This window comes from Oryctolagus cuniculus, chromosome 7, assembly GCF_964237555.1.
Source record: "Oryctolagus cuniculus chromosome 7, mOryCun1.1, whole genome shotgun sequence".
NCBI classification, from domain to species: Eukaryota; Metazoa; Chordata; class Mammalia; order Lagomorpha; family Leporidae; genus Oryctolagus; species Oryctolagus cuniculus.
This window is the reverse complement of record NC_091438.1, coordinates 147,086,023-147,107,318: the sequence shown is the minus strand read 5'-3', so window position 1 is coordinate 147,107,318 and position 21,296 is coordinate 147,086,023. Positions and strand designations below refer to the sequence as shown.

Sequence of the window (21,296 nt, the reverse complement as noted above, 5' to 3'; positions counted from 1 at the left end):
ATCTTAATTAATTAGCTTGAAAAGCATCTTACCCACCGTTATCCAGCCAGCAATTGGCAGAGCTAAAATCCAAACCTAGAACTGGGACATTCTTGGAGGCAATTCTACTGGTTAATTACTAAACCTCAACTGTCTCATCCATTCAACAACTGCAGACTGAGACCCTCATCCGGGCCGGGCAGTCCTCCGAATGCTGGAGATGTAGTGGCGAATAAAGGAGATGCAATTCTTGGCCTGCGGTGCTTGTATCCTGGGGCTTCCCCCATGAGAAGAGATGTAGCATTATCAGCTTGGGATGCAAGGCCATGCGCAGACATCCCACTCTTGCATCTGTGGCAGACATAACTAGTCGATCAAAGCTTTTGCTCTTGCAGAGCCCAGCTGCTACCCATGATCCTCCTTTATATAACACTCCAGACTGATACTGCCACGTGACCGGAGTTGGCACCAAAATAAATCCTGTGTGTCATGTGTGAATAGGCTATGGCCCAGAAAGGCAGTGGAGGATGGCCCAAGTGTTTGGGCCCTGCACCCGCATGGGAGACCAAGAGGAAGCAGCTGGCTCCTGGCTTCGGATCGGCACAGCGTGCCGGCTGTAACAGCCATTTGGGGGGTGAACCAACGGAAGGAAGACCTTTCTCTCTGTCTCTCTCTCTCTTTCACTGTCTAACTCTGTTGTCCAAAAAAAAAAAAAAAAGCAGTTAAATGTTCACAGGAAGAAAGGAATGACACTGCCGGCTTACCTCACTGAGACATTGTCTTCCACGTCTAAGAGCACACGTGGGCCAGTTGAGCTGCTGGGATTCATCCTTGGATCAGGCTTTCCGATGCAGGCGTGCCGGGAAATCTCCATTCCACACGGCGTCCCAGCCCGGAGGCGGGATCTGGCTGTCACTGCTGCCCAGCTGCTGAACTGCAGAAGGAGCACTGGACTTGGAGTCCTGGGTTCAGGCTCTGCCCCACCACTTCCTAGCTGAGTGATGCTGGTCAAGGCAGTTTGACAAGCTGACCCTCAGTCTCCTCACCTGGAAGATGGAGCTGTCACAGCTTCCAGCATGTACTGACTGCTCTGCTCACCCTGGGCACCAAGCGCTGTAAATGGGCCCCTGCACTGATCCACACAGCCGCCCAGTGGGATCCTACCATCTCCATTTTACCGTTAAGGAAACCACCCCTGAGATGTTAGGGATCTTGCATGGAGCCAGGCAGCAGCTGCGTGCACAGCTGGGCTTCAAAGCCAGGCTGTTGGGGGGGGGGGTGCTGTGGCGCAGTGGGTCAAGGTCAATCCCCAGCCTGTGACAGCAGCAGCCCATACTGAGCACAGGTTTGAGTCCCGGCTGCTCCACTTCCGATCCAGTTCCCTGCTAATGAGCCTAGGAAAGCAGTGGAAGATGGGCCAAGTACTTGGGCCCCTGCCACCTACATGGGAGATAAGGATGGGGTGCTTGGATCCTGACTTTAGCCTCACCCAGCCCTGGCTGTTGTGGCCATTTGGAAGGGGGTGAACCAGTGGCTGGAAGATTTTATCTCTCTTTCTCTCTTTCTCTGGCTTCCAAATAAATGAAGAAATCTTTAGAAACAAAAACCAAAAAGTGAAAGCAGGCTGTTGAGCTCCGGGGCTTGTGCCCTGACCCATGCTTCCCCTGCTGGGGGGCGGGGCGGGGGGACGCTCCAGGGACAGCCGTGCAAGTCCAGGCGGGACTGCTGCAGAGGGAGGCGGGGCCTTGTGCAAGGCCAGGAACCTTTCTGCAGGAAGCTGCACCGTCCACAGAGCACTTGGCCGCTGCCTTAGCGCACACACAGTTGCTCCTGTTTCTGGATCTCCCTGTATCAAAGCTCCTTGAAGGAAAGACCCCTGCAGCCTGCCCAGAGTGCACTGGGGCTCAGAAGAAAAAATGAATTGGATGGAGTGCGTTCTTCTAAGCTGAGACACTAAAGCAAAGACATGTGCTTGTAGAGACACGATGGAGGTGAGAGCACCTTCCAAAGCACATTTAGGAAGTTCTCGGCCTGCCCTGAACACTCCTGACGCAAGCTATTTGTGGCTTTAACCCAACTCAGTATCTTCTTTCCTTCCTTCCTTCTTTCTTTTATTTCCTTAAGATTTATTTATTTATTTGAAACTCAGAGTTACACAGAGAGAGGAAAGGCAGAGAGAGAGAGGGCTTCCATCCGCTGGTTCACTCCCCAATTGGCTGCAATGGCCAGGGCTGAGCTGATCCGAAGCCAGGAGCCAGGAGCTTCTTCCAGGTCTCCCACGCAGGTGCAGGGGTCCAAGGACTTGGGCCATCTTCCACTGCTTTCCCAGGCCATAGCAGAGAGCTGGATTGAAAATGGAGCAGCTGGGACTCGATCCAGCGCCCATAAGGGATGCCGGCTCTGTAGGCGGTGGCTTTACCCACTACGCCACAGTGCTGGCCTTTTCTTTTCTTTTCTTTTCTTTTCTTTTCTTTTCTTTTCTTTTCTTTTCTTTTCTTTCTTCTTCCTTCCTTCCTTCCTTCTTTTAAAGATTTATTTATTTATTTGAGAGGCAGAGTTATAGAGGGGAAGAGAGAGAGAGAGAGAGAGAGAGAAATGTCTTCCTTCTGTTGGTTCATTTCCCAAATGGCCTAAATGGCTGGAGCTGAGCTGATCTGAAGCCAGGAGCCAGGAGCTTCTTCTGGATCTCCTATGTGAGTACAGGGGCCCAAGGATTTGGGCCATCTTCTGCTGCTATCCCAAGCTGTAGCAGAGAGCTAGATTGGAAGTGGAGCAGCCTGGACAGGAACCAGTGCCCATATGGGATACCAGCATTGCAGGCATTGGCTTCACCTGCTACACCACAGTGCTGGCCCCAGTATTTTCTTTCTTGAGAGCTTGCAGATGTGGTCACAAAAGCAGGGGAAAGAGAAGCAAATGGGCTTAATGGCTCCGTGAAGCACTCCTGACACTTTAATGTTCTAGCTGGGACGATGGCCGCACACACCCCAGGGCTGCACTCTGACCATGGAGTGATCTGGAAGCAGCTCTCGCGGGACAGGAGACTTTGTGGAAACTGGTTTTGTAGAGTTCTCTTGAATGGGACCTGACCCAGAAACTCTGGGGCTTTGAGAGAGGCTGATGTCACTGGGCAGCCATCCAGGAAATCAGGTCCTGAAGCGTCCAGCAAACTGAAGTCCTTCTCGTCGAATAGCACTGCAAGACGCCCACAGAAAACTAAAAGCTAAGTCTATTTGGGTGTAAAAGCTGAAATCTTGCATAGTTTTTCATAACATGCATTTTTTGAAAGATTTATTTTCATTTATTTGAAATGCAGTATGTGGGGGGGAGGGAGGGAGAAGAAAGGTAGGGAGAGGGAGAGAGGGAGAATCTTCCATAGGCTGGTTCACTTTCCAATGGCTGCAATACCTGGAGCTGGGCCAGGCCAAAGCCAGGAGCCAGGAGCTTCATCCAGGCCTCCCACAGGGGTGCAGGGGCCCAAGGACCAGGGCCGTCCTCCACTGCTTTCCCAGGTGCGTTAGCAGGGAGCTGGATTGGCAGCGGAGCAGCCAGGACTCAAATCAGTGCCCATATGGGATGCTGGTGTTGCAAGTGGTGGCCTCATGTTACGTGCCTTTTTTCATTAACTGTTTGAAAACTCTTCAAAGAAGCCAGAAAGCCTCAGTGGTTTTCAAGGTGACAAGAAAAGGGGCTGGCTAACGTGCCTGGGGGAGCAGCGGGAGATGCCTGAGTGCTTGGTCCTCTGCCACCACGCAGAGGACCCTGACGAGTTCTGGACTCCTGGCTTTGGTTTGGCCCAGCTTTGGCCGTTGCATGCATTTGGGGAGTGAACCAATGGATGGACGTGCTCTCTGTCTCTGTCTCTCTGTGACTGTCTTTTAATTAGTTAGTAATTTTTTTTAAGTAGCAAGAAAGGAAATTCTTTAATGTTTGTGTATTGGTGAGTTTGCATTCTCTTTCCCATAGTGGGTAGCAAATTTCCATGACAAGGTGACACTGAACCAAAATAGAAGAATTTCTCACATTCATTTGCCTAGTGCTAAACTCAGCAGAAGGAGCTCACTGTTCTACTCATGAGCAGTCATTTGAGACTTGCCAATTACAGGGCTAAGCTCTAAATTAAAAACAAGAACACTTCTTATGCACCCACGGTATTGAAGCAGCCGCGTGTGCCCGGGTAGTATTGCAGTTAAAGCCACAGCTTTGGCTGCTGGACAGGCTGCGCTGAATCCCAGCTCCGTTATTTTGTGGCTGTGGGGCCATGAGTACATTACTGAATCACTTTACATCTCAGTTCCCTCTATTACAAACTAGACCTAGTAGTAGTGTTGTTGGGAAGGTTAAATAAGTATATATACATAAGACTTAGCATATTGAAGTCCTCAGTAATGTTAACTATTATGGTAGACAGCCTCCCAAATGGATCCGGTAATCCTGGTTTATTAATGTGCTTTTCAGTGCTATAATAAAATAACCGAGAGAGGCTACTTATGAAGGAAAGAGGCTTACTTTGGCTCATGGTTTTGGTTTCAGTCCAAGGTTGGGTGGGCCCCACTGGTTGGGCGTCAGGTGAGCCAGAGGATGGTGGTGACAGAGCACGTGTGGAGGAAGGGTCACGTGGCCAGGAAGCTGAGAGAATAGCTGGGCCCGACGCAGGTGAGAACCCCATCGTAGGGCACGCCCCCAGCGACCTGTGGGCTTCTCCTTGGGTCCACCTCCCGAACACCACCACTGAACGAAGCGTCCATCCTCGTACGACTGGTTTGTGATTTTGGGATTAGACATTTGGGAACCAAATCTTGTTGAAGCCATAGTACTCTGCCTCTTTGTGTTCATATTTTGTGTGATGTCCCTTCAAGTAGGAAATGGATATGGTGGACTAGCTTCTAACAAGCAGAATACAGCAAACGTGGTGGGTGGTGGGATATCAGGGACTCCAAGTGGCTAAAACAACCTTGACAAAGACCAAAGGTGGAGGACTTATCCCTCCAGATCTCAAAACTTGCTGTAGAGCTGCAGTAGTCAAAACAGTGTGGTGCTGGCATACAGACATATACACAGTGGCATAGAACAGAGAGCCCAGAAAAGCCCTTGCACGCATGGCCACGTGATTTCTGACAAAGGTGCCAAGGCCATTCAGTGGGAAAGGACAGATAAAAAAAATGCTGCTGGGAAAGCTTTTTTTTTTTAACATTTTATTTATTTATTTGAAAGTCTGAGAGGCAGAGGCAGAGAGGATGGGGGTCTTCTATCTGCTGGTTCACTCCCAAGATGGCTGCAATGGCTGGAGCTGCCAATCTGAAGCCAGGAGCCAGGAGCATCTTCCGGGTCTCCCACGTGGATGCAGGGGCCCAAGGACTTGGGCCATCTTCTACTGCTATCCCAGGCCATAGCAGAGAGCTGGATCGGAAGTGGAGAAGCTGGGACTCGAACTGGCGCCCATATGGGATGCTGGCACTGCAGGTGGAGGCTTTACCCGCTATGTCACAGTGCTAGCCCCAGATAAATACATTTTTAAAAGATACGTTTATTTTGGTGCAAAACGTCTTTGGAATCTATGCATAGTCTTCTCATAATCTACATTTCCCTGAACTTTTCCAAGGAGAAATGTCTGCACTTCCCTTGGGTTCTGCTGCTTGCATCACACATTTTGCTGCTCTGGTATTGGCTGTGTGAGCTGCTTTCGGTGCTGCTCAGGGTCCGCAGCTCTCGTCCAGCCCCTGGTGGACATGCAGAGGCGAGAGCTAGGCCCAGCCCTGTCAGGTGGCACCTGCTTCCCCAGCCCGATCGGCACCCACGGCCGTCCCTTTGCTCCTAGGCATCGGGCATCCTTTGGTGTGAGCCTCCCTGGCCTCAGTCCTACAGTGAGCGATGCTGCTCCTCGGGCTGCTGCTTGGGGGCTCCCGCAGCTCCAGCCCCTCAGCAGCACACAGTGTGGCAGACTGCACTGTCGCTGCAGGGCCACACTTGCAGGAGGCTTCTCCTGAGGATGCTAGCTCCTGGGGTGAGCCCCCTCAGTGCGGAAAGCACCGGCGATGGGGCCTGCATCCGTACGGGGCACCGGGTTTGTTCCTCAGCTCTGGATCCCGACTCCAGCCTCCCGGCTCAAGCGGTTGGGTTCCTATTACCACATGGGGAGATCTGCATTGAGTTCCTGGCTCCCAGCTCCAGCCCTGGCTCCATCCTGACCAGGGTGGAAATTTGGAGAGTGAACCCTCTCCAATGCTCAAATAAATACTTAATAAAATTTAAAAAATAACTACATGTGGAGGACTGCAAATACTCATTTTTCTTTCTTTTTAAAATATTTATTTACGTGGGGCCGGCACTGTGGCGTAGTGGGTAAAGCCACCACCTGCAGTGTTGGCATCCATATAGGCGCCGGTTCTAGTCCTGGCTGCTCCACTTCCAATCCAGCTCTCTGCTATGGCCTGGGAAAGCAGTAGACGATGGCCCAGACCTTGGGCCCCTGCACCCACGTGGGAGACCCAGAAGAAGCTCCTGGCTCCTAGCTTCGGATCAGCGTAGCTCTGGCTGTTGCAGCCAATTGAAGAATGAACCGGTGGATAGAAGACTTCTCTCTCTGTGTAACTCTGCCTTTCAAATAAAATTTTAAAAAGATTTACTTATTTGAAAGGCAGAGTTACAGAGAAATAGAGAGGTAGACACACATACACACACACACACACACACACACACAGATCTCCCCAAATGGCAGCAATGGCTGGAGCTGGGCCAGGCTGAAGCCAGGAGCCTGGAACTCAGTCTGGGCCTCCCACGCGGGTGCGGGGGATCCCAGCATTTTGGCAGTCTTCTGCTGCTTTTCCGGCTGCCTTAGCAGACAGCTGTATCGGAAGTGCAGCAGCACCCACAAGGGATGCTGGCGTCACCGGCCGAAGCCCAACTGGCTGAGCCACAATGCTGGCCCCTCTTGGCTATCTTCTTGAATTTTTTAAAAGAACTATTTGTTTATTTGAAAGTCACTTACAGAGAGGGAGGGAGAGACACAGAGAGAAATTCTATCTATTTAGTTCACTCCCCAAATGGCTACAACAGACTGGGCCGGGCAAGGCCAAAGCCAGGAGCCAGGAGCTTCTTCCAGGTCTCTTACATGGGTAGCAGGGGCCCAAGTACTTGGACCGTCCTCTGCTGCTTCCCCAGGTGCATTAGCAGGAAGCTGGATCAGAAGTGGAGCAGCTGGGATATGAATCAGCACCCATATGGGACGCTGGCGTCACAGGTGGCAGCTTTACCTGCTACGCCACAGCGCCGGCCCCTCTTGGCTGCCTTTCTAACAGGCAGTGCGAATCTAGTGCGTCTTTACTGGGTCGGTGGCTGCCTGGGCCCAGAAGATGTCCACCTCCTATTGTAGAGCAAGCAGTATTCCAAGTGCTTCCTGGAGAGCACGCCAGCGTCGCAGAGTGGCTGAGAGCCAAGGCTTTGGTGTCAGACTGACCCCGGTTCATGCTCTGTGCACGTGACGCTGGGGAAATCGGTTAACCTACCTTTCTGAACCTCCGTTTTCTCATCTGTTAAATGGAGGGATAATAGTGCTACTGACTTCAGTTGGGTTACGGTGAGTACTTGATACTTATTGTTGTGAACATTTGTAACATGCCGAAGTTCATACCTTTGGATTGCATAGGTAATAGTAACACAGTTATGCCAGTTTAAGGCAGGGGACGGTGTAAAAATTCAACCATGGTGAAACGCAACCCAGAGCCGCCTGTTCCTTCTCCTCTTCAGCCACAGGAGCCGCGGGCTAATGGAGGCCAGGGCGTCCGCCAGGCCACGCAGCCGTAAACACCGATTAAAGCTGCGCCCATCTGTTTTCTTCTGCTGTGGCTACATGCATGCTCTTGGGCCACGGAAGCTGGACTCACAGTCTCTTCCCGATCCCAAGCAATCAGTCGGAGGACACTCAATGGCCCGCCTGAGTCAGTGGAAACTTCTAGGTGTTTGTAGGTCATTAACTGCCCAATTACCCGCCATGGGAGCTGTCAACTGGGGTGAGTCATGAGACCTCATTAGCTCCATGTTCTGAAGACAGAGCCGCCCACAGACACAGTTTGTAAACAAGTCATACACATCATGTGATCATTAAAAAGCCTTTTAAAATTCTTCCCACTGTCTCCCTTCTATGTAAGTTCTTGACCGCCTCTCACAGATCCAGGGGATGAGCACCCAAGAGCCACAAACAGCAAGGGGGAGAATGGTGTCCCCAAAGCCAGAAGGATACCCCGCTCTCACTGTGGTGGGGGGGCAGATGTGGACACATATGTTTATGCAATATTGCGTAGGGGCTGGCGCTGTGGCGCAGCAGGTTAACGCCCTGGCCTGAAGCGCCGGCATCCCATATGGGAGGTGGTTTGAGACTCGGATGCTCCTCTTCCAATCCAGCTCTCTGCTGTGGCCTGGGAAAGCAGCAGAAGATGGCCCAGTCCTTGGGCCCCTGCACCCACGTGGGAGACCCGGAAGAAGCTCCTGGCTCCTGGCTTCAGATCGGCACAGCTCCGGCCGTTGCGGCCATTTGGGGAATGAACCAGCAGATGGAAGACCTCTCTCTCTGTCTCTACCTCTCTCTGTAACTCTGTCTTTCAAATAAATAAAAATAAACAAATAAACAAATAAAGTATTGCGTAATATGTGTCTAAAGTCTCATACACACACGCACGCACACACACACACACACACACCTTGTAGCCTACTCATTTCACCCCTAGGAATTTATTTAAAGGAATCTTTTTTAAGGAAGTGAAGATTTTTGTATAAGGATATTCAGCTGAGCATAAAATAGCAAACATTTGGAAGCAACAGTGGAAGACAGTAAAATTAATGCTATAAAGGGTCATAACATAAAACACTGTTAGCCACAACAGAGGTATGCATATAACACATTGAAACACATTCACAATATACTGACTTTAAAAAGTGAAAGGAAAGGTAACAAAAGAATACATACCATTAAAAATGTAATTTTTTGATTTTCATTTTATTTGAAAGAGATAAATAGATGATTGATACTTAGATAGTCTTCAGGTCACCCTCCAAATGCCCACAATAGTCGAACTGTGTCAGGCCAAACCCAGGAGCCAGGAACTCAATGTGGCAGCATGGCCTGTTGCTTCCCAGGGTGTACATTAGCAGGAAGCTGGAAGCAGAAGCGGAGCTGGCACTTGAACCCAAGCACTACGATATGGGATGTGGGCATCTGCTGTGTCAAATGCCTACCCCAAGAGCATATACCAGTTATTACCATTTTTGTAAGATGAAAAAAAAAAGTTCAGTAGTTGAGGGATATCCATGATAGGTATTCTTTAGGTATGTTGAAGATGTTGGCTTATTTAATCCTTACGTTAAATGTTAGATTCTGTTATCATGCCCATTTCCTGGATGGGGAAACTGAAGCAGAGTGCAGTTAAATAGCCTGGCCTGGGTCAGCCACACGCTAGGAAGCCACAGAGCTACGATTTGAGGCTGGGCAGCCCTTGGTGCTCATACTCTCGCCACTGCTCGCTGCCTCTTACTACAGAGGAAAGTTTGGAAGCAAATGCCGGACGCTAATAATGGTTATCTCTGGGAGGTGATGTTGCATAATTTTTATTTTTTTAAGCATTAACAATTTGAAAATTTATTTGAGAGACGGACCAGCAGAGAAAGAGCTCCTATCTGTTGATTAACTTTCCAAATACCCATAATGGTTGGGCTGTGCCAGAGCCAGGAGCCAGGGCTCCCACAAGGGTGGCAGGAACTCAATTACCCAAACATCACTGCTGCCTTCTGGGATCTGCACGACCAGGAAGCTGGAGTCAGGAGCTGGGACTGGGACTCAGGCCGGACATCCTGACCCTGTAACCAGCATCTTAATTGCTAGGCCAAACACTTGCCCCTCATTTTAATATTTTATCTGCTTTTTCTACAGTTAATGTTATTTTTAAAAGAATTTCTTTTATATATTTGAAAGGCAGAGAGAGAAATAGAGAGAGGGAGAGATCTTCCATCTGCTGCTTCACTCCTAAGTAGCTGCTAAAGCCAGGGCTGGGCCAGGCAGAAACCAGGAGTCAGGGGCTTCCATGTGGGCGGCAGGAGCCCAGAGCACTTTCCTAGATGCATTAATAGGGAGCTGGATTGGAAACAGAGCTGCCGGAACTCCAACTGGCACTCCGATGTGGATGCTGGCGTCGTGGGCGGCTTAACCCACTGCGCCACAGCGCTGGCCCCAATACGTTATTTACGTAACAAGACAAAACCCCAAGGAAAATGTTTCAGGAACCAAGTCTTCCTTGTGGACGTGAGCGAGTCTCCGAGCCTGAGCTTTCTCACCTGTGGTGTGGCCATCAGGCCTGTCCATGGAGCCAGGGGCAGGACTGAATGAAATACCGATCGTGAACGCACTTTGACAGCGCAGATGGGAAACGTTTAAAAATGCTAGCTATATAGTAGGGAGAGAGGAAGCCAGCGTGTTCAGAGGAATTCCGAGGTGGTCACTGAGTAGACACCATGACAGGTTTCCTGTCCCCGTTCTTTTTAGAGCGTCCCCTGGTTGCCGGCTGGGGGCAGTAGCGTTCTCGCTGGCACAGGACTGTCCTGATCTTCCCCGGAAGCAGGTGGCGGCCACCGTCAGTCCTTTATTTTCTGGTGAGCGCTGCTTGCCCAGATTTCCTCTCGCCATCAATCCAGGTGCCAGTCTCAGCGGTTTGCATCATTTTTGTCAAGGTAGCTGCCCAGTCTTGCTGGTTACGCCGCCTCTGGCCTGCAGACTGGAAGCTCAGACCCTGGCATGGCCCAAGAAGGGGACGACTGGGGTCAACAGACTCGTGGGGACCTGGTGGCGGAGCCTGGCAGTGCACCTGAGAGCTGAACACACTTTTAAAAGCTCATCCAAGAGGCTGGCGCTGTGGTGTAGCGGGTAAAGCTGCTGCCTGCAGTGCCAGCATCTCATACAGGCGCCGGTTCAAGACCCAGATGCTCCACTTCCAACCTGGCTCTCTGCTATGGCCTGGGAAAGCAGAGGATGGCCCAAGTCCTTAGGCCCCTGTGTCCATGTGGGAGATGTTCATGTGGGAGACCTAGAGGAGGCTCCTGGCTTTGGATCAGCGCAGCTCTGGCTGTTGTGGCCAACTGGGGAGTCAACCAGTGGTTGGAAGACACCTCTCTCTCTCTCTCTCCCTCCTTCTCTCTCTGTATAACTCTGCCTTTCAAATAAATCAATCTTAAAAAAAGAAAAAAAAAAAAAAAAGAAAAAGGAAAAAAAAAAACAAAACTCCTCCAAAAGAATCCCGGGACAGGGCAGATCCAGGAACACGTTTCTCACTTCCTTTGTGTTTCTTTTCTGGGAGGATTCATCGGAAAAGGGGGTCTCCTTCATCCACACACCACCACACATACATCCGGGCAAGCTCAGAGCAGCACTTGTGGCTCTCCCCAGAGCCGGACACTGGAGTCCACGAGCAGAATGGCCACACCCCTGTGCCCATCCCCAGATTCCGATTCCAGCCTGGGGTCCTGGCGGTCAAACCCCGGGGCAGATGCCCAGGAGGTGTGGGACTTCAGGACTGATTTCCTGTGCCCTATTTAGTTCTTCAGAAGAAATGGCTGCCACGGCTGAGAATAGGCTGCTGGCTTCTCTGGAAGGCGGCGGCGTGTGGGAACCAGAGGCCCTGCTCGCCCAGGAAGCAGCTTCACGGTGTGGGGAGGGGTGCGGGTTTTCACAGAGTTTAGCAACAAGGTCGGAGCCATGATACACCTTGAAACACTGGGCCCGAGCTCCACATCACTCTCTGTGTAGGTTCCAAGAATCTGCAGCTTCTAGCTGAAGCTGCCAGCGCTCAGAGCTGTAGGCCAAGGGTGACACTCCTGGCTGAATTCAGACAATCTTGAGGAAGACAAAGAACACAGCCGGCATCTGTTTGGCCACAGACTCAGCCTGAAGCCACTCGGTCCCACTGGAGACTTGAACCAAAGGCACCGCAAACTTGGGCGATGGCCCAAGCCCCTGGCACTCCTGGGATCTGAGGCCCAACAGGCCTCAGCCTACAGCTTGCCTGTCCTCCACGGCTGGTCTTCCGCTGACACCTTCCCCCAGTCCTCCCCCTCCCCCCGTCACACAGGGAACGCGTGTTGGCTCCCCCTGCACATGACTCCAAGGCCCCTCCTTCTCCATGCGATTCTGCCAGGACCCAGGGCGATGTCTGTAACCCACATCTCCACAGGGAAGCCAGCAGGTGGATTTGTTCGGTCTACCATTGGCATTCCCTGTCTTCGACTCTCAGGGGAAGAACGGAGACAATGAGTCTCCGCGTCTCTGCCAGACACCAGCTTTTCTCTGGACAAGCAGTCCGGGAACAGCTTTCGATCTCCTTTAGGGCCCGGATGGAGTCTCGTTCGTTGTTGTCTCCCCAGGGCTTGGCCAAAGGCCCGGAACAAAGTTGGCACCAGATAAATCTTTGCTAAATTAATGTTTTGTTAGACACCCATGTATTTATTACGCAGTTGGCTCCCGGTCATGGCCATCTGCATCCCGAGAGCTGCTGGTTTGCATCGGCATTTTCCTGTTTGAGCTGATGGCCACTAACTGGACTGCGTCAGTGGAGCTGACTTTTAAGGACCTGCGTGGGACAGGAAGAGGCCGTGTCAGATGTCCTGGGAGAGCATCCCACTTTAACGCCTGCTCTCCGCTTCTGAGCTGTCGCAGGCACTTGGCAAACACGAGTGAGTGGTGTGCTGTGCTGGGAGGCTGGTCAGTGGGCTCCTGAGGGCGGCCTGACCTTGACCTTCTGGCAGACAACCTGCTCCAGCCAGATGGCAGGATGGAGCATGGCCTATGGCCCAAACAGCAGGTCAGCCAGTGTCTGCTAGGGGTGAAGCCACTTTTCAGTGCTGGGGAGGACACGGAGCTGAATCAGACGGCCATGCTGAGGGGACCACGGAGCCGCCGTTTGGAGTCTTCCCGTGTGGCTTTCAGCCTCCAATGCTTCATCTGCACAGTGGGGTGCAAACCAGCACCTCCTCTGTAACATCCGAGGACTCACGCAAGGATGGAAGTGGGGCAGGTGGCAGGGGTGTGGTGACAGGTCTCCAGGCTGCCACGTGTGGGGGTCGCCCCGGGAGAAGACGCAGAGGGCAACTGAGGAAGCCAACTCTGGACGGCAGCAGCCTGGGAGAGTCGGAGTTTAGATTTTATTCTGTATTTGGACCCACTGAAGTGTTAAAAAAAAATAAAGGTAACATGACCAGAACAATGGTAGCAGAAAGGAAGAAGGGGAGAAGGGACAAATCTGAAAGGGGATTGGATGTTGATAATAAAAAAGTATGAGGCGGCCAGTGTTGTGGCACAGCGGGTTAAGCCTTTACTTGCAATGCTGCATACCACATCAGAGTGCCGGTTCAAGTCCCAGCTCCTCCACTTTTATTTATTTTTAAAGATTTATCTATTTATTTGAAAGTCAGAGTTACACAGAGAGAAAAGGAGAGGCAGAGAGAGAGACAGAGAGAAAGGTCTTCCATCCTCTGGTTCATTCCCTGGTGGAAGCCAGGAGCTTCTTCCGGGTCTCCCACGTGGGTGCAGGGGCCCAAGCATTTGGGGCCATCTTCCACTGCTTTCCCAGGCCATAGCAGAGAGCTGGATCAGAAATAGAGCAGCTGGGATGTGATCCAGCACCCATATGGGATGCTGGCACCACAGGCAGCAGCCTTCCCCTCTATTACACCACAGCGCCGGCCCCAGCTCCTCCACTTCTGATCCACCTTCTTGCTGTTGTGAGTGGGAAGGCAGCAGAAGACAGCCCAAGTACTTCAGTTCCTGTCACCATGTGCAAGACCAAGATGGAGTTCCTGGCTCCTGGCTTCGGCCTGGACCATGAGTGGCTGCTGTGAGCGTTGGAGGAATGAATCAGCAGATGAAGATCTCTGTCTCCCCATCTTGCTATTATCAATCCCTTTCAAACAAATAGGATGAGAAAAAGAAAGCGCTCAGACTGGAAACAAGCTATCCATTTTATAAATCATTGGATTTTTTTTTTTTTAATGTCAAGTAGGTCTTTTTGAGCTATAAGTCTTGAGGCCCTGGGGTCGGCACTGTGGTATAGTGGGCTATGCATCCGCCGGCACCCCATATGTACACCAGTTTGTGTCCCGGCTGCTCTGCTTCCGATCCAGCTCTCTGCTATGGCCTGGGAAAGCAGTAGAAGACGGCCCAAGTGCTTGGGCCCCTGCACCCACATGGGAGACCCGGAAGATGCTCCTGGCTCCTGGTTTCGGATTGGTGCAGCTCCGGCCATTGCGGCTGGGGAGTGAACCAGCAGATGGAAGACTTTTCTGTCTCTCCCTCTCTATGTAACTCTCTCCAATATATAAATAAAATCTTAAGAAAAAAAAACAAAACACTAGTCATCTCAAAATTGCAATCACCATCAAATCTCAATCCAACCTAACAGGTCTTAAAAAAAAAAAAAAAGTTTTGAGCCCATGAACTACATCCTGCCCATTATTTGCCTAAATGTCTAAGCAAACCTTTTGAGTTCTTGGGAACACTTGACTATGAGTAGTACCAGGAAGCCCCTGCACTCAAAAATATCTCATCATGTCAACGAACTGAATCTTTTAAGATGCATTAACTTGGGTGGCCTGTGGTGTGTAGTGGGCTAAGCCTCTTCACGTGGGGCCAGCATCCCATATGGGCAGTGCTTTGTGTGTTTTCTGCTCCTCTTTGGATCCAGGTCCCTGCTAACAGCCTGAGAAAGCAGTGGAAGATGCTCCTGCACCCACGTGGGAGACCCAAGAGAAGCTCCTGGCTCCTAGCTTCCAGTTGGCCCAACTCCCACCATTGAGGCCATCTGGGGAGTGAACCAGCAGTGGAAGACCCCTCTGCCTCTCAAATAAACAAAATACATTTTTTAAAAAATGCATTAATTTTTAAAAGGATTTTTAAAAAATTTATTTGAAAGGCATAATTAGAGAGAGAGGGAAGAGATAAAGAGATCTTCCATCCTCTGGTTCACTCCCTAAATGGCCCCAACAGCTGGGGCTGTGCCAGGTGGAAGCTAGGAGCTTCATCCAGGTCTTCCACATGGGTGCAGGGGCACTTGGACCATCTTCCACTGCCTTCCCACGTGTGCATTAGCAGGGAGCTGGATCCTAAGGACTGGCAGGGTCGCAGGCGGTGGCTTAACCCACATCGCCGCAGCGCTGGCCCAAGATGCACTGATTTTTTTTCCCTCAAGAATATAAGAATGTAAGAGCCTCGGTTGGATTGGGAGGTAGGGCGTGGGAGTCACAAGTTCATATGAATTATGTGGTGCAAGGGTTTATGTACAAACTTTTGAGTCTCAAGTAATAAGGTCAAATTTAAGCCATCTGCCCCAGAACCACTCATGTTCATTAGCGTTTCTCTCCCATTCCCATGGAGTCGCGCCGACGTGGTGCCCCCACCCCGCCCTGCACCTTGCTGTCATAATCAACCCAACCTCCGCCTCTTCCCCGCTTCCTTACTACAGGTGGGTGGGAGGCCTAAGGAAGCAGCAAACCGCGTGTGCACCTGCAGGGCGCTGTGCTTACAGGACGCGCGGCTCTGCCTAGCGGGGCAGTCCCAGCTACTTCCACCTCGCGGTGGACGCGACGGGGCCGCCAGAGCTGCCCGGACAGCAGAGCTACCCGGCAGGGGCGGCAGGGGCCCGGCCTCGGAAGGCAACTTTTAAAGAAAGTATTTTCCATCTATAGAACGTAGGCCGGGCGACTCGCTGAATGTAACGTCCTCCCCGTCCTAGTTCCGAAGGTCTGCCAGCAGGAGACGAGTGGGCGCCGCCGGGCCGCCCCAGGACTCCGCGCCCGCACCGAGACCACACCAGGCTAGACTCTCGGCAGTTATTCCCGACATGCTCCTTTCCGGGATTTCAAACCCAGCAACCACCACGTCCCCACCCCTGCCCCAGCAACAGGCGGGGGCTTGCTCCTCATTGGCCGGAGCCCGAGCCGCCGTGTTCTGATTGGCCGCGGAGCCCCCCGCCCTGCATCTGCGCTCGCTGTCGCCTCCATTTTGTCGGTAGAGGCAGGAGGTGGACGTCGGGTTGGAGACACCAGGCGGTCGGCAGCTAGCTGGTCGGTGCTTGCGGGTTGTTTGATCCGTGCCTCGTCTCTCCCTGGAAAGGGAGGGAGGCCTCTACGTCGAGAGGCAGCGGCCGCCGTAGTTCCGAGCGTGAAGTCGGTGAGTGGCGGCGGTGCCGCGGGCGCGGCCATGTTGGCGGCCGCGCTCCATTGTTGGGGGAGGAGGTGGGGAGGCCCGGGCGCGGCTCGAGGCGCAGCCGCTCGCAGCCTGGGGGTGTGGGAGGGCGAGTGCTGGGGTTCGGACCGGGACTGACTGTTCCTCGGGGCTGGTAAAACTGCCTGCAGGCCCCTCCCCGCCGGGAAAGGGCGAAAGGAGGCTCAGGAACTCCTTGGAACCCGAAGTGGAGACGAAACCGTGTTGAAGTACTGGTTGGAGAGCGGCGGTTTTGCCCGTTTCTGACGGACCACACTTGGGTGTTGGGCCGGGGGGGAGCCGACGGCGCAGGGCGGCCGTGCTGTCGCAACAATGCGAGTCCCGCGGAACTTTCGGCCGTGCGCTCCGCGGCGGTTGTGAGCCCGGTTCCTGGGAGGGCTGGAGTGTCTGCCGCTTTCCTGGGTGACGTGAACTGGTCGGGAGAGCGTCTGAAGGCTCTCCCCGGAGGCCGCTGTGGGGGCCTCCCAGTGGTGACGGGCTGAGGCCCCGCACGGCCGCCGCCTGCCTCGGCGTTTGCGCGTCGACCTTTGGCCGGGTACACGAGTGACAATGTCTCCTTTCCCAGCTAGGACTTCTCTCACGCTTGTGTGCTGAGGACACTCAGATGTTGGCCTCAGCTCCTAGGCTGAACTCGGCAGACCGGCCCATGAACACTTCTGTCCTGAGACAAAGGAGAGGATCGGCCAGAAAGCAACACCTAGGACCCTGGGCGTGGCAGCGAGGGAGAGGCCAGGCCGTGGGAACCCTGCACTCTGGGCAGCAGACTGAAAGGTACAGAAACTCCCATCTGACAGGGGGCTGTCTTAGGAGAGGCAGCAAGCCAGCCACGTACACTCGGAGCTGAGCAGTCTGAGTTAAGCAGCTGAACAGTGTTACCCAGATTTCTGTATCTACACGTTAGGGCCATAGAAGCTTAAACAGAATTTTTAATCTTTCTGACTGAAAATCTACTCAATGTTGCTTCCGTTCATTTGTAGGTGACAAAGAAGCTGAAGATGGGTGGTGGAGAGAGGTATAACATTCCAGCCCCTCAGTCTAGAAATAGTAAGAACCAGCAGCAGCTTAACAGACAGAAGACCAAGGATCAGAATTCCCAGATGAAGATTGTTCATAAGAAAAAAGAAAGAGGACATGGTTACAACTCGTCAGCAGCCACATGGCAGGCCATGCAAAACGGAGGGAAGAACAAAAACTTCCCAAATAATCAAAACTGGAACGCGAACTTGTCAAGTCCTAGCTTACTTTTTAAGCCACAAGCCAATCAGAACTATGCTGGAGCCAAATTCAGTGAGCCGCCATCACCGAGTGTTCTTCCCAAACCACCTAGCCACTGGGTTCCTGTTTCCTTTAATCCTTCAGATAAAGAAATAATGACCTTTCAACTTAAAACCTTACTTAAAGTACAGGTATAAAACTGCTAAGTGCTAATGTTTAAATTGGCCTGAAACAAATTTGACTAGGGAGTTTGTGTAAAACTGATTAGTATAAGCATATATCTCATTTGTTTTGTGTGCACTGTGATATAATGGTAGTATCAGTGCAACTTAAGGTAACTAAATAATTGTACTTCCTACTAAGTGTCCTCAATTGAGTAACTTTGAGGTAAAACCATTAAAGTTTGGATTCTCATTCGTTTAGATTTAGGGGAGGGCAAAAGAAATAAGTTTTCTATTGTCTGTTGGGGGAAAGTAGTTACCATTATCATTCATGGATCAGTAGTGAGCTGCTTAAGGTCAGTGAATCAAATTAATCACCTAACACAAGGATCAAAAACTAGTTGAACCTTTGAAAGTTTACGTTCTAGAAACAAACTAGTAATGTCAACAACCCAATGCACTGCCAAAAGAAAATGAATTTTCCTTAATAAGTTACAGTTCAGTGCATTATGCAGTGGTGAATGGGAAGGGCACAAGTTTACCCATCAGCCTTCTTTAACTGCAGTTCAATAGGTGTCTGCCAATGAATGCATCCAAACCATTTTTTATAGGAACAGTATTTGATGGTCACTCAATAGCTTTCAAATACATATTTTGTATTATAGCACTGCTCAAGCTATTCTGTCAGTGATCTTAACATCCCTGCAAAGCTTGCTTAAAGTGGGGAACTGTATAATGTGAAACTTGTCTAGGGAAGAAAGAGCCATGTAAATACATGTAATCTTGTAGCATATGTAAAGTTTTCTTGGCTTTTATCTTACAAAGAGTATTTTGGTATGAACTTGCTGAATGTAAGACCATGGATTGTTTTTTATACTATGACCTAATTTTAAAGGTCTGAAATGTTTTTAGTTTGCCCCTGTGCTGAAGTGCCAGTGTATGTAATGACTGATTTGGATGTAAACTATATTTCAGAGGAAACCCTAGTGTATAATGAGTTTTATAATATAACTGAAAAAGCTTTAAGCTGCTAAAACACTTCCTATTTTTGAGAGATGTGAAATGCAGTACAGGAACACCCCCTCCCCCATCTCCAATCAAGCCCAAAGTTGAGCTGTTGTAGAGTTCCTCCAGTCTTAAAAGGTTCCTTTTGGTTTTCACAAATTCTTAGGTTCTATGATTCAAAAACACTTGAAATGTGTAGTACCAGTGGAGTTTTGTGTAATAAGTAATCCAGGGGACAACCTATTATATAAAAGCATTTCTTGCATATAATACCTAGGTACATTTTGAAAGGTAAATTCAAAATAAAACTTAGAAATTAAGCCAGATACACTGTGGATCAAGAGTTAATGCCCTATTTTTTCACCTAACTTCATGTTCATAAGAGTGATCAAGTTTTATTTCCTCAAATATGTCATAAATTAATGTCCAACTCAAATATTCGAATAGCCTAAAGACAAGTTTATATAGTACTTCATGTACATAATATGAATTTGAAGCATGAAATTAAAAAATAAACTTTTTCCTCCCCAGTGGCTTGTTTAATTGTTATGACTGCCGGATATTCTAAAGAATATACATTAATAGGACAGGGTTGCTGGCTTGAAAAGCAGCTATGAATTTGTTGACAGGTGAAGATGACAGGATTGACAAAGTACTTGGCAAACTTCACAAAGCTTTTGAGAGTCAAACCAAATTTAATTACCTTTTCTATCTATATTCTGAGAGCTTTGAGATTTCTCAAATTGTGAAGAGCCTCATGTTTTTCAGTGTGAACATATGTGAAAGTGTTAATCAAAGGGACTTTGGAAGAGAAGCATCACAACCACCAATCACAGGACAGCTTAAACCTCTTCAAGCATACTTTTGTAAATCGGGTGGGGAATATTTTTTCTGCCAGGGGCTACATAGAGTACAGTAGTCAGAATTATCAATTTAAGATTTGCCTGCTAATTTTAAGACGCTGAATTCTGACTCTGAAGTTGCCCTGGCAGGAGGTCCCCATTCCTGCTTTAAGTCTCCTAGTATGTCAGCAAGGCAAAGTTGTATTTTCTCATGGAAACTGGAGGTAAGTGAAAACTACATTTGGATCCTTGGGATTTTTGGTTGTTAAATCCTCTAATTCACTGCAACTTTTACTAAATTGGAACAGTTCTCAGCCTAAGTGTCAGAGTTCTCCATCTATATATTGAAAAATACTAATATAATTGACTTGCTTGGATCAACTTAAGCAAAATTGTACTTAAGTAAAAAGTACTCAGAGGGTGGGAGTGGGAAAGGCTCTTAATTATAAAAAGGATGGTGACCATATAAACATCTTAATTTAGATATTGGTAAAATGGTAAGCTGTTAGTCTACTTAAAGCATAGTGGCTGGATTTTCTGATTTAAGAGCTTAACTAGATACAGAGAGCCTTCTAGGTAGGCCTGATTTAAGTCAGCAATATACTATATGCCTTCTGTAAACTACTTCAACTTGTCAAGCCTTTTTCTATGGCAGCATGTAGTATTGATGGAATTCAGCTCCATCAGGTAACCTTAAAATAAACCCAAGTCCTTATTGGCAAAACAAACCAAAGGGTTTTTTGATTAAGTTATATAAACTGAACGGCATTCTCCTAAGCAATTACTTTGTAAAGCAGGAGGGAGACAATCCATCTTTTAAAACCTCTTGAGGAAAAAGTCTACCCGAGGAAATCACAAATATCTATGGTAGAACAAAAACTTAAAAAAAAAAAAAAACAAGATTTTTTTTTTTGGCTCCTAGATCAGTTTATTATTTCACTCTCTAGAGCAAAGAAATATGATCTGAAAACTGGACACAAAGGCCTTTTCACTTCTTTACAAACTACTGTCAATTATGTTAGGAAATTTACACACCTCACCTTTTTATTAAAAAAAAAAAAAACCACCCATCTTAAGCACAAGGGTTAGACAGCTGTTACAAATACAGAGAAACATAATAAAGGTAACCAACACTGTTAGAGGAAGTAGTAAAGGGGGGAAAAACCCAAGAGAATGAACCTATCCCAAAATGACTAACAGCATCCTGTAGATGTCCATGGTTGAAAACAAGCAGATTGCTTACTTCACAGCTCTCCTAGGAGTCCTAGAAGCAGTGGTGGTCCTGATAGAAAGCCATTAGACTACTGCTCAAGATACAGCTTCCCAATTAAAAATGTAATATTGGCACTTTGTAAACAGGAACATGGTCAAAATGCAACACAATGAAAACCTTGCAGAATTTGCGAAGTGGGGCTGGAATGAGTCTCTGACCCACGACAATCTGCCTCATCCAGAAAAATTACTGAAGGTGAGGAATGAAGCTATGCAAAAAAAGCCTATCCACATGATAGGCATTCCATAAATGCTAATTTCCATCTATAAAATGGGGAGAGTACCCATTTCCCAGGAGTGTGTTGGGGATTAAACAGGAGTATCTGAAAAGCATATGGCTTGATGTTAAGTGCTCAATAATAATGACAGCATTCCATAAATCGTAACCACCACAGGAGATACCCTAAAGCAAATTCAACAGCTGCCAAAACCATATGGGCCTTTTCTGATTTACCATGTTTAATTTTTTACACAGTTATCAAGTGTTATTACTGTATGACACGTTTTCCAGCAAAAGATTAACGAAAACACTCATAATTTGTACTCACCAATATTTTTTTGAACAAA

The 21,296-nt window shown here is 49.3% G+C and overlaps 1 protein-coding gene across 2 annotated transcripts; it reads left to right on the top strand.

Moving 5' to 3' along the window:
• Window positions 1–15,991: 15,991 nt before the first annotated feature.
• PNRC2 (proline rich nuclear receptor coactivator 2) lies at window positions 15,992–19,145 on the top strand. 2 transcript variants are annotated; one of them, XM_017345525.3, is made up of 3 exons: window positions 15,992–16,180; window positions 16,804–17,005; window positions 17,212–19,145. In XM_017345525.3, the coding sequence occupies exon 3, from the start codon at window positions 17,230–17,232 to the stop codon at window positions 17,644–17,646; it is 417 nt and encodes a 138-aa protein (XP_017201014.1). In that variant the 5' UTR covers window positions 15,992–16,180; window positions 16,804–17,005; window positions 17,212–17,229; the 3' UTR covers window positions 17,647–19,145.
• Window positions 19,146–21,296: the final 2,151 nt, after the last annotated feature.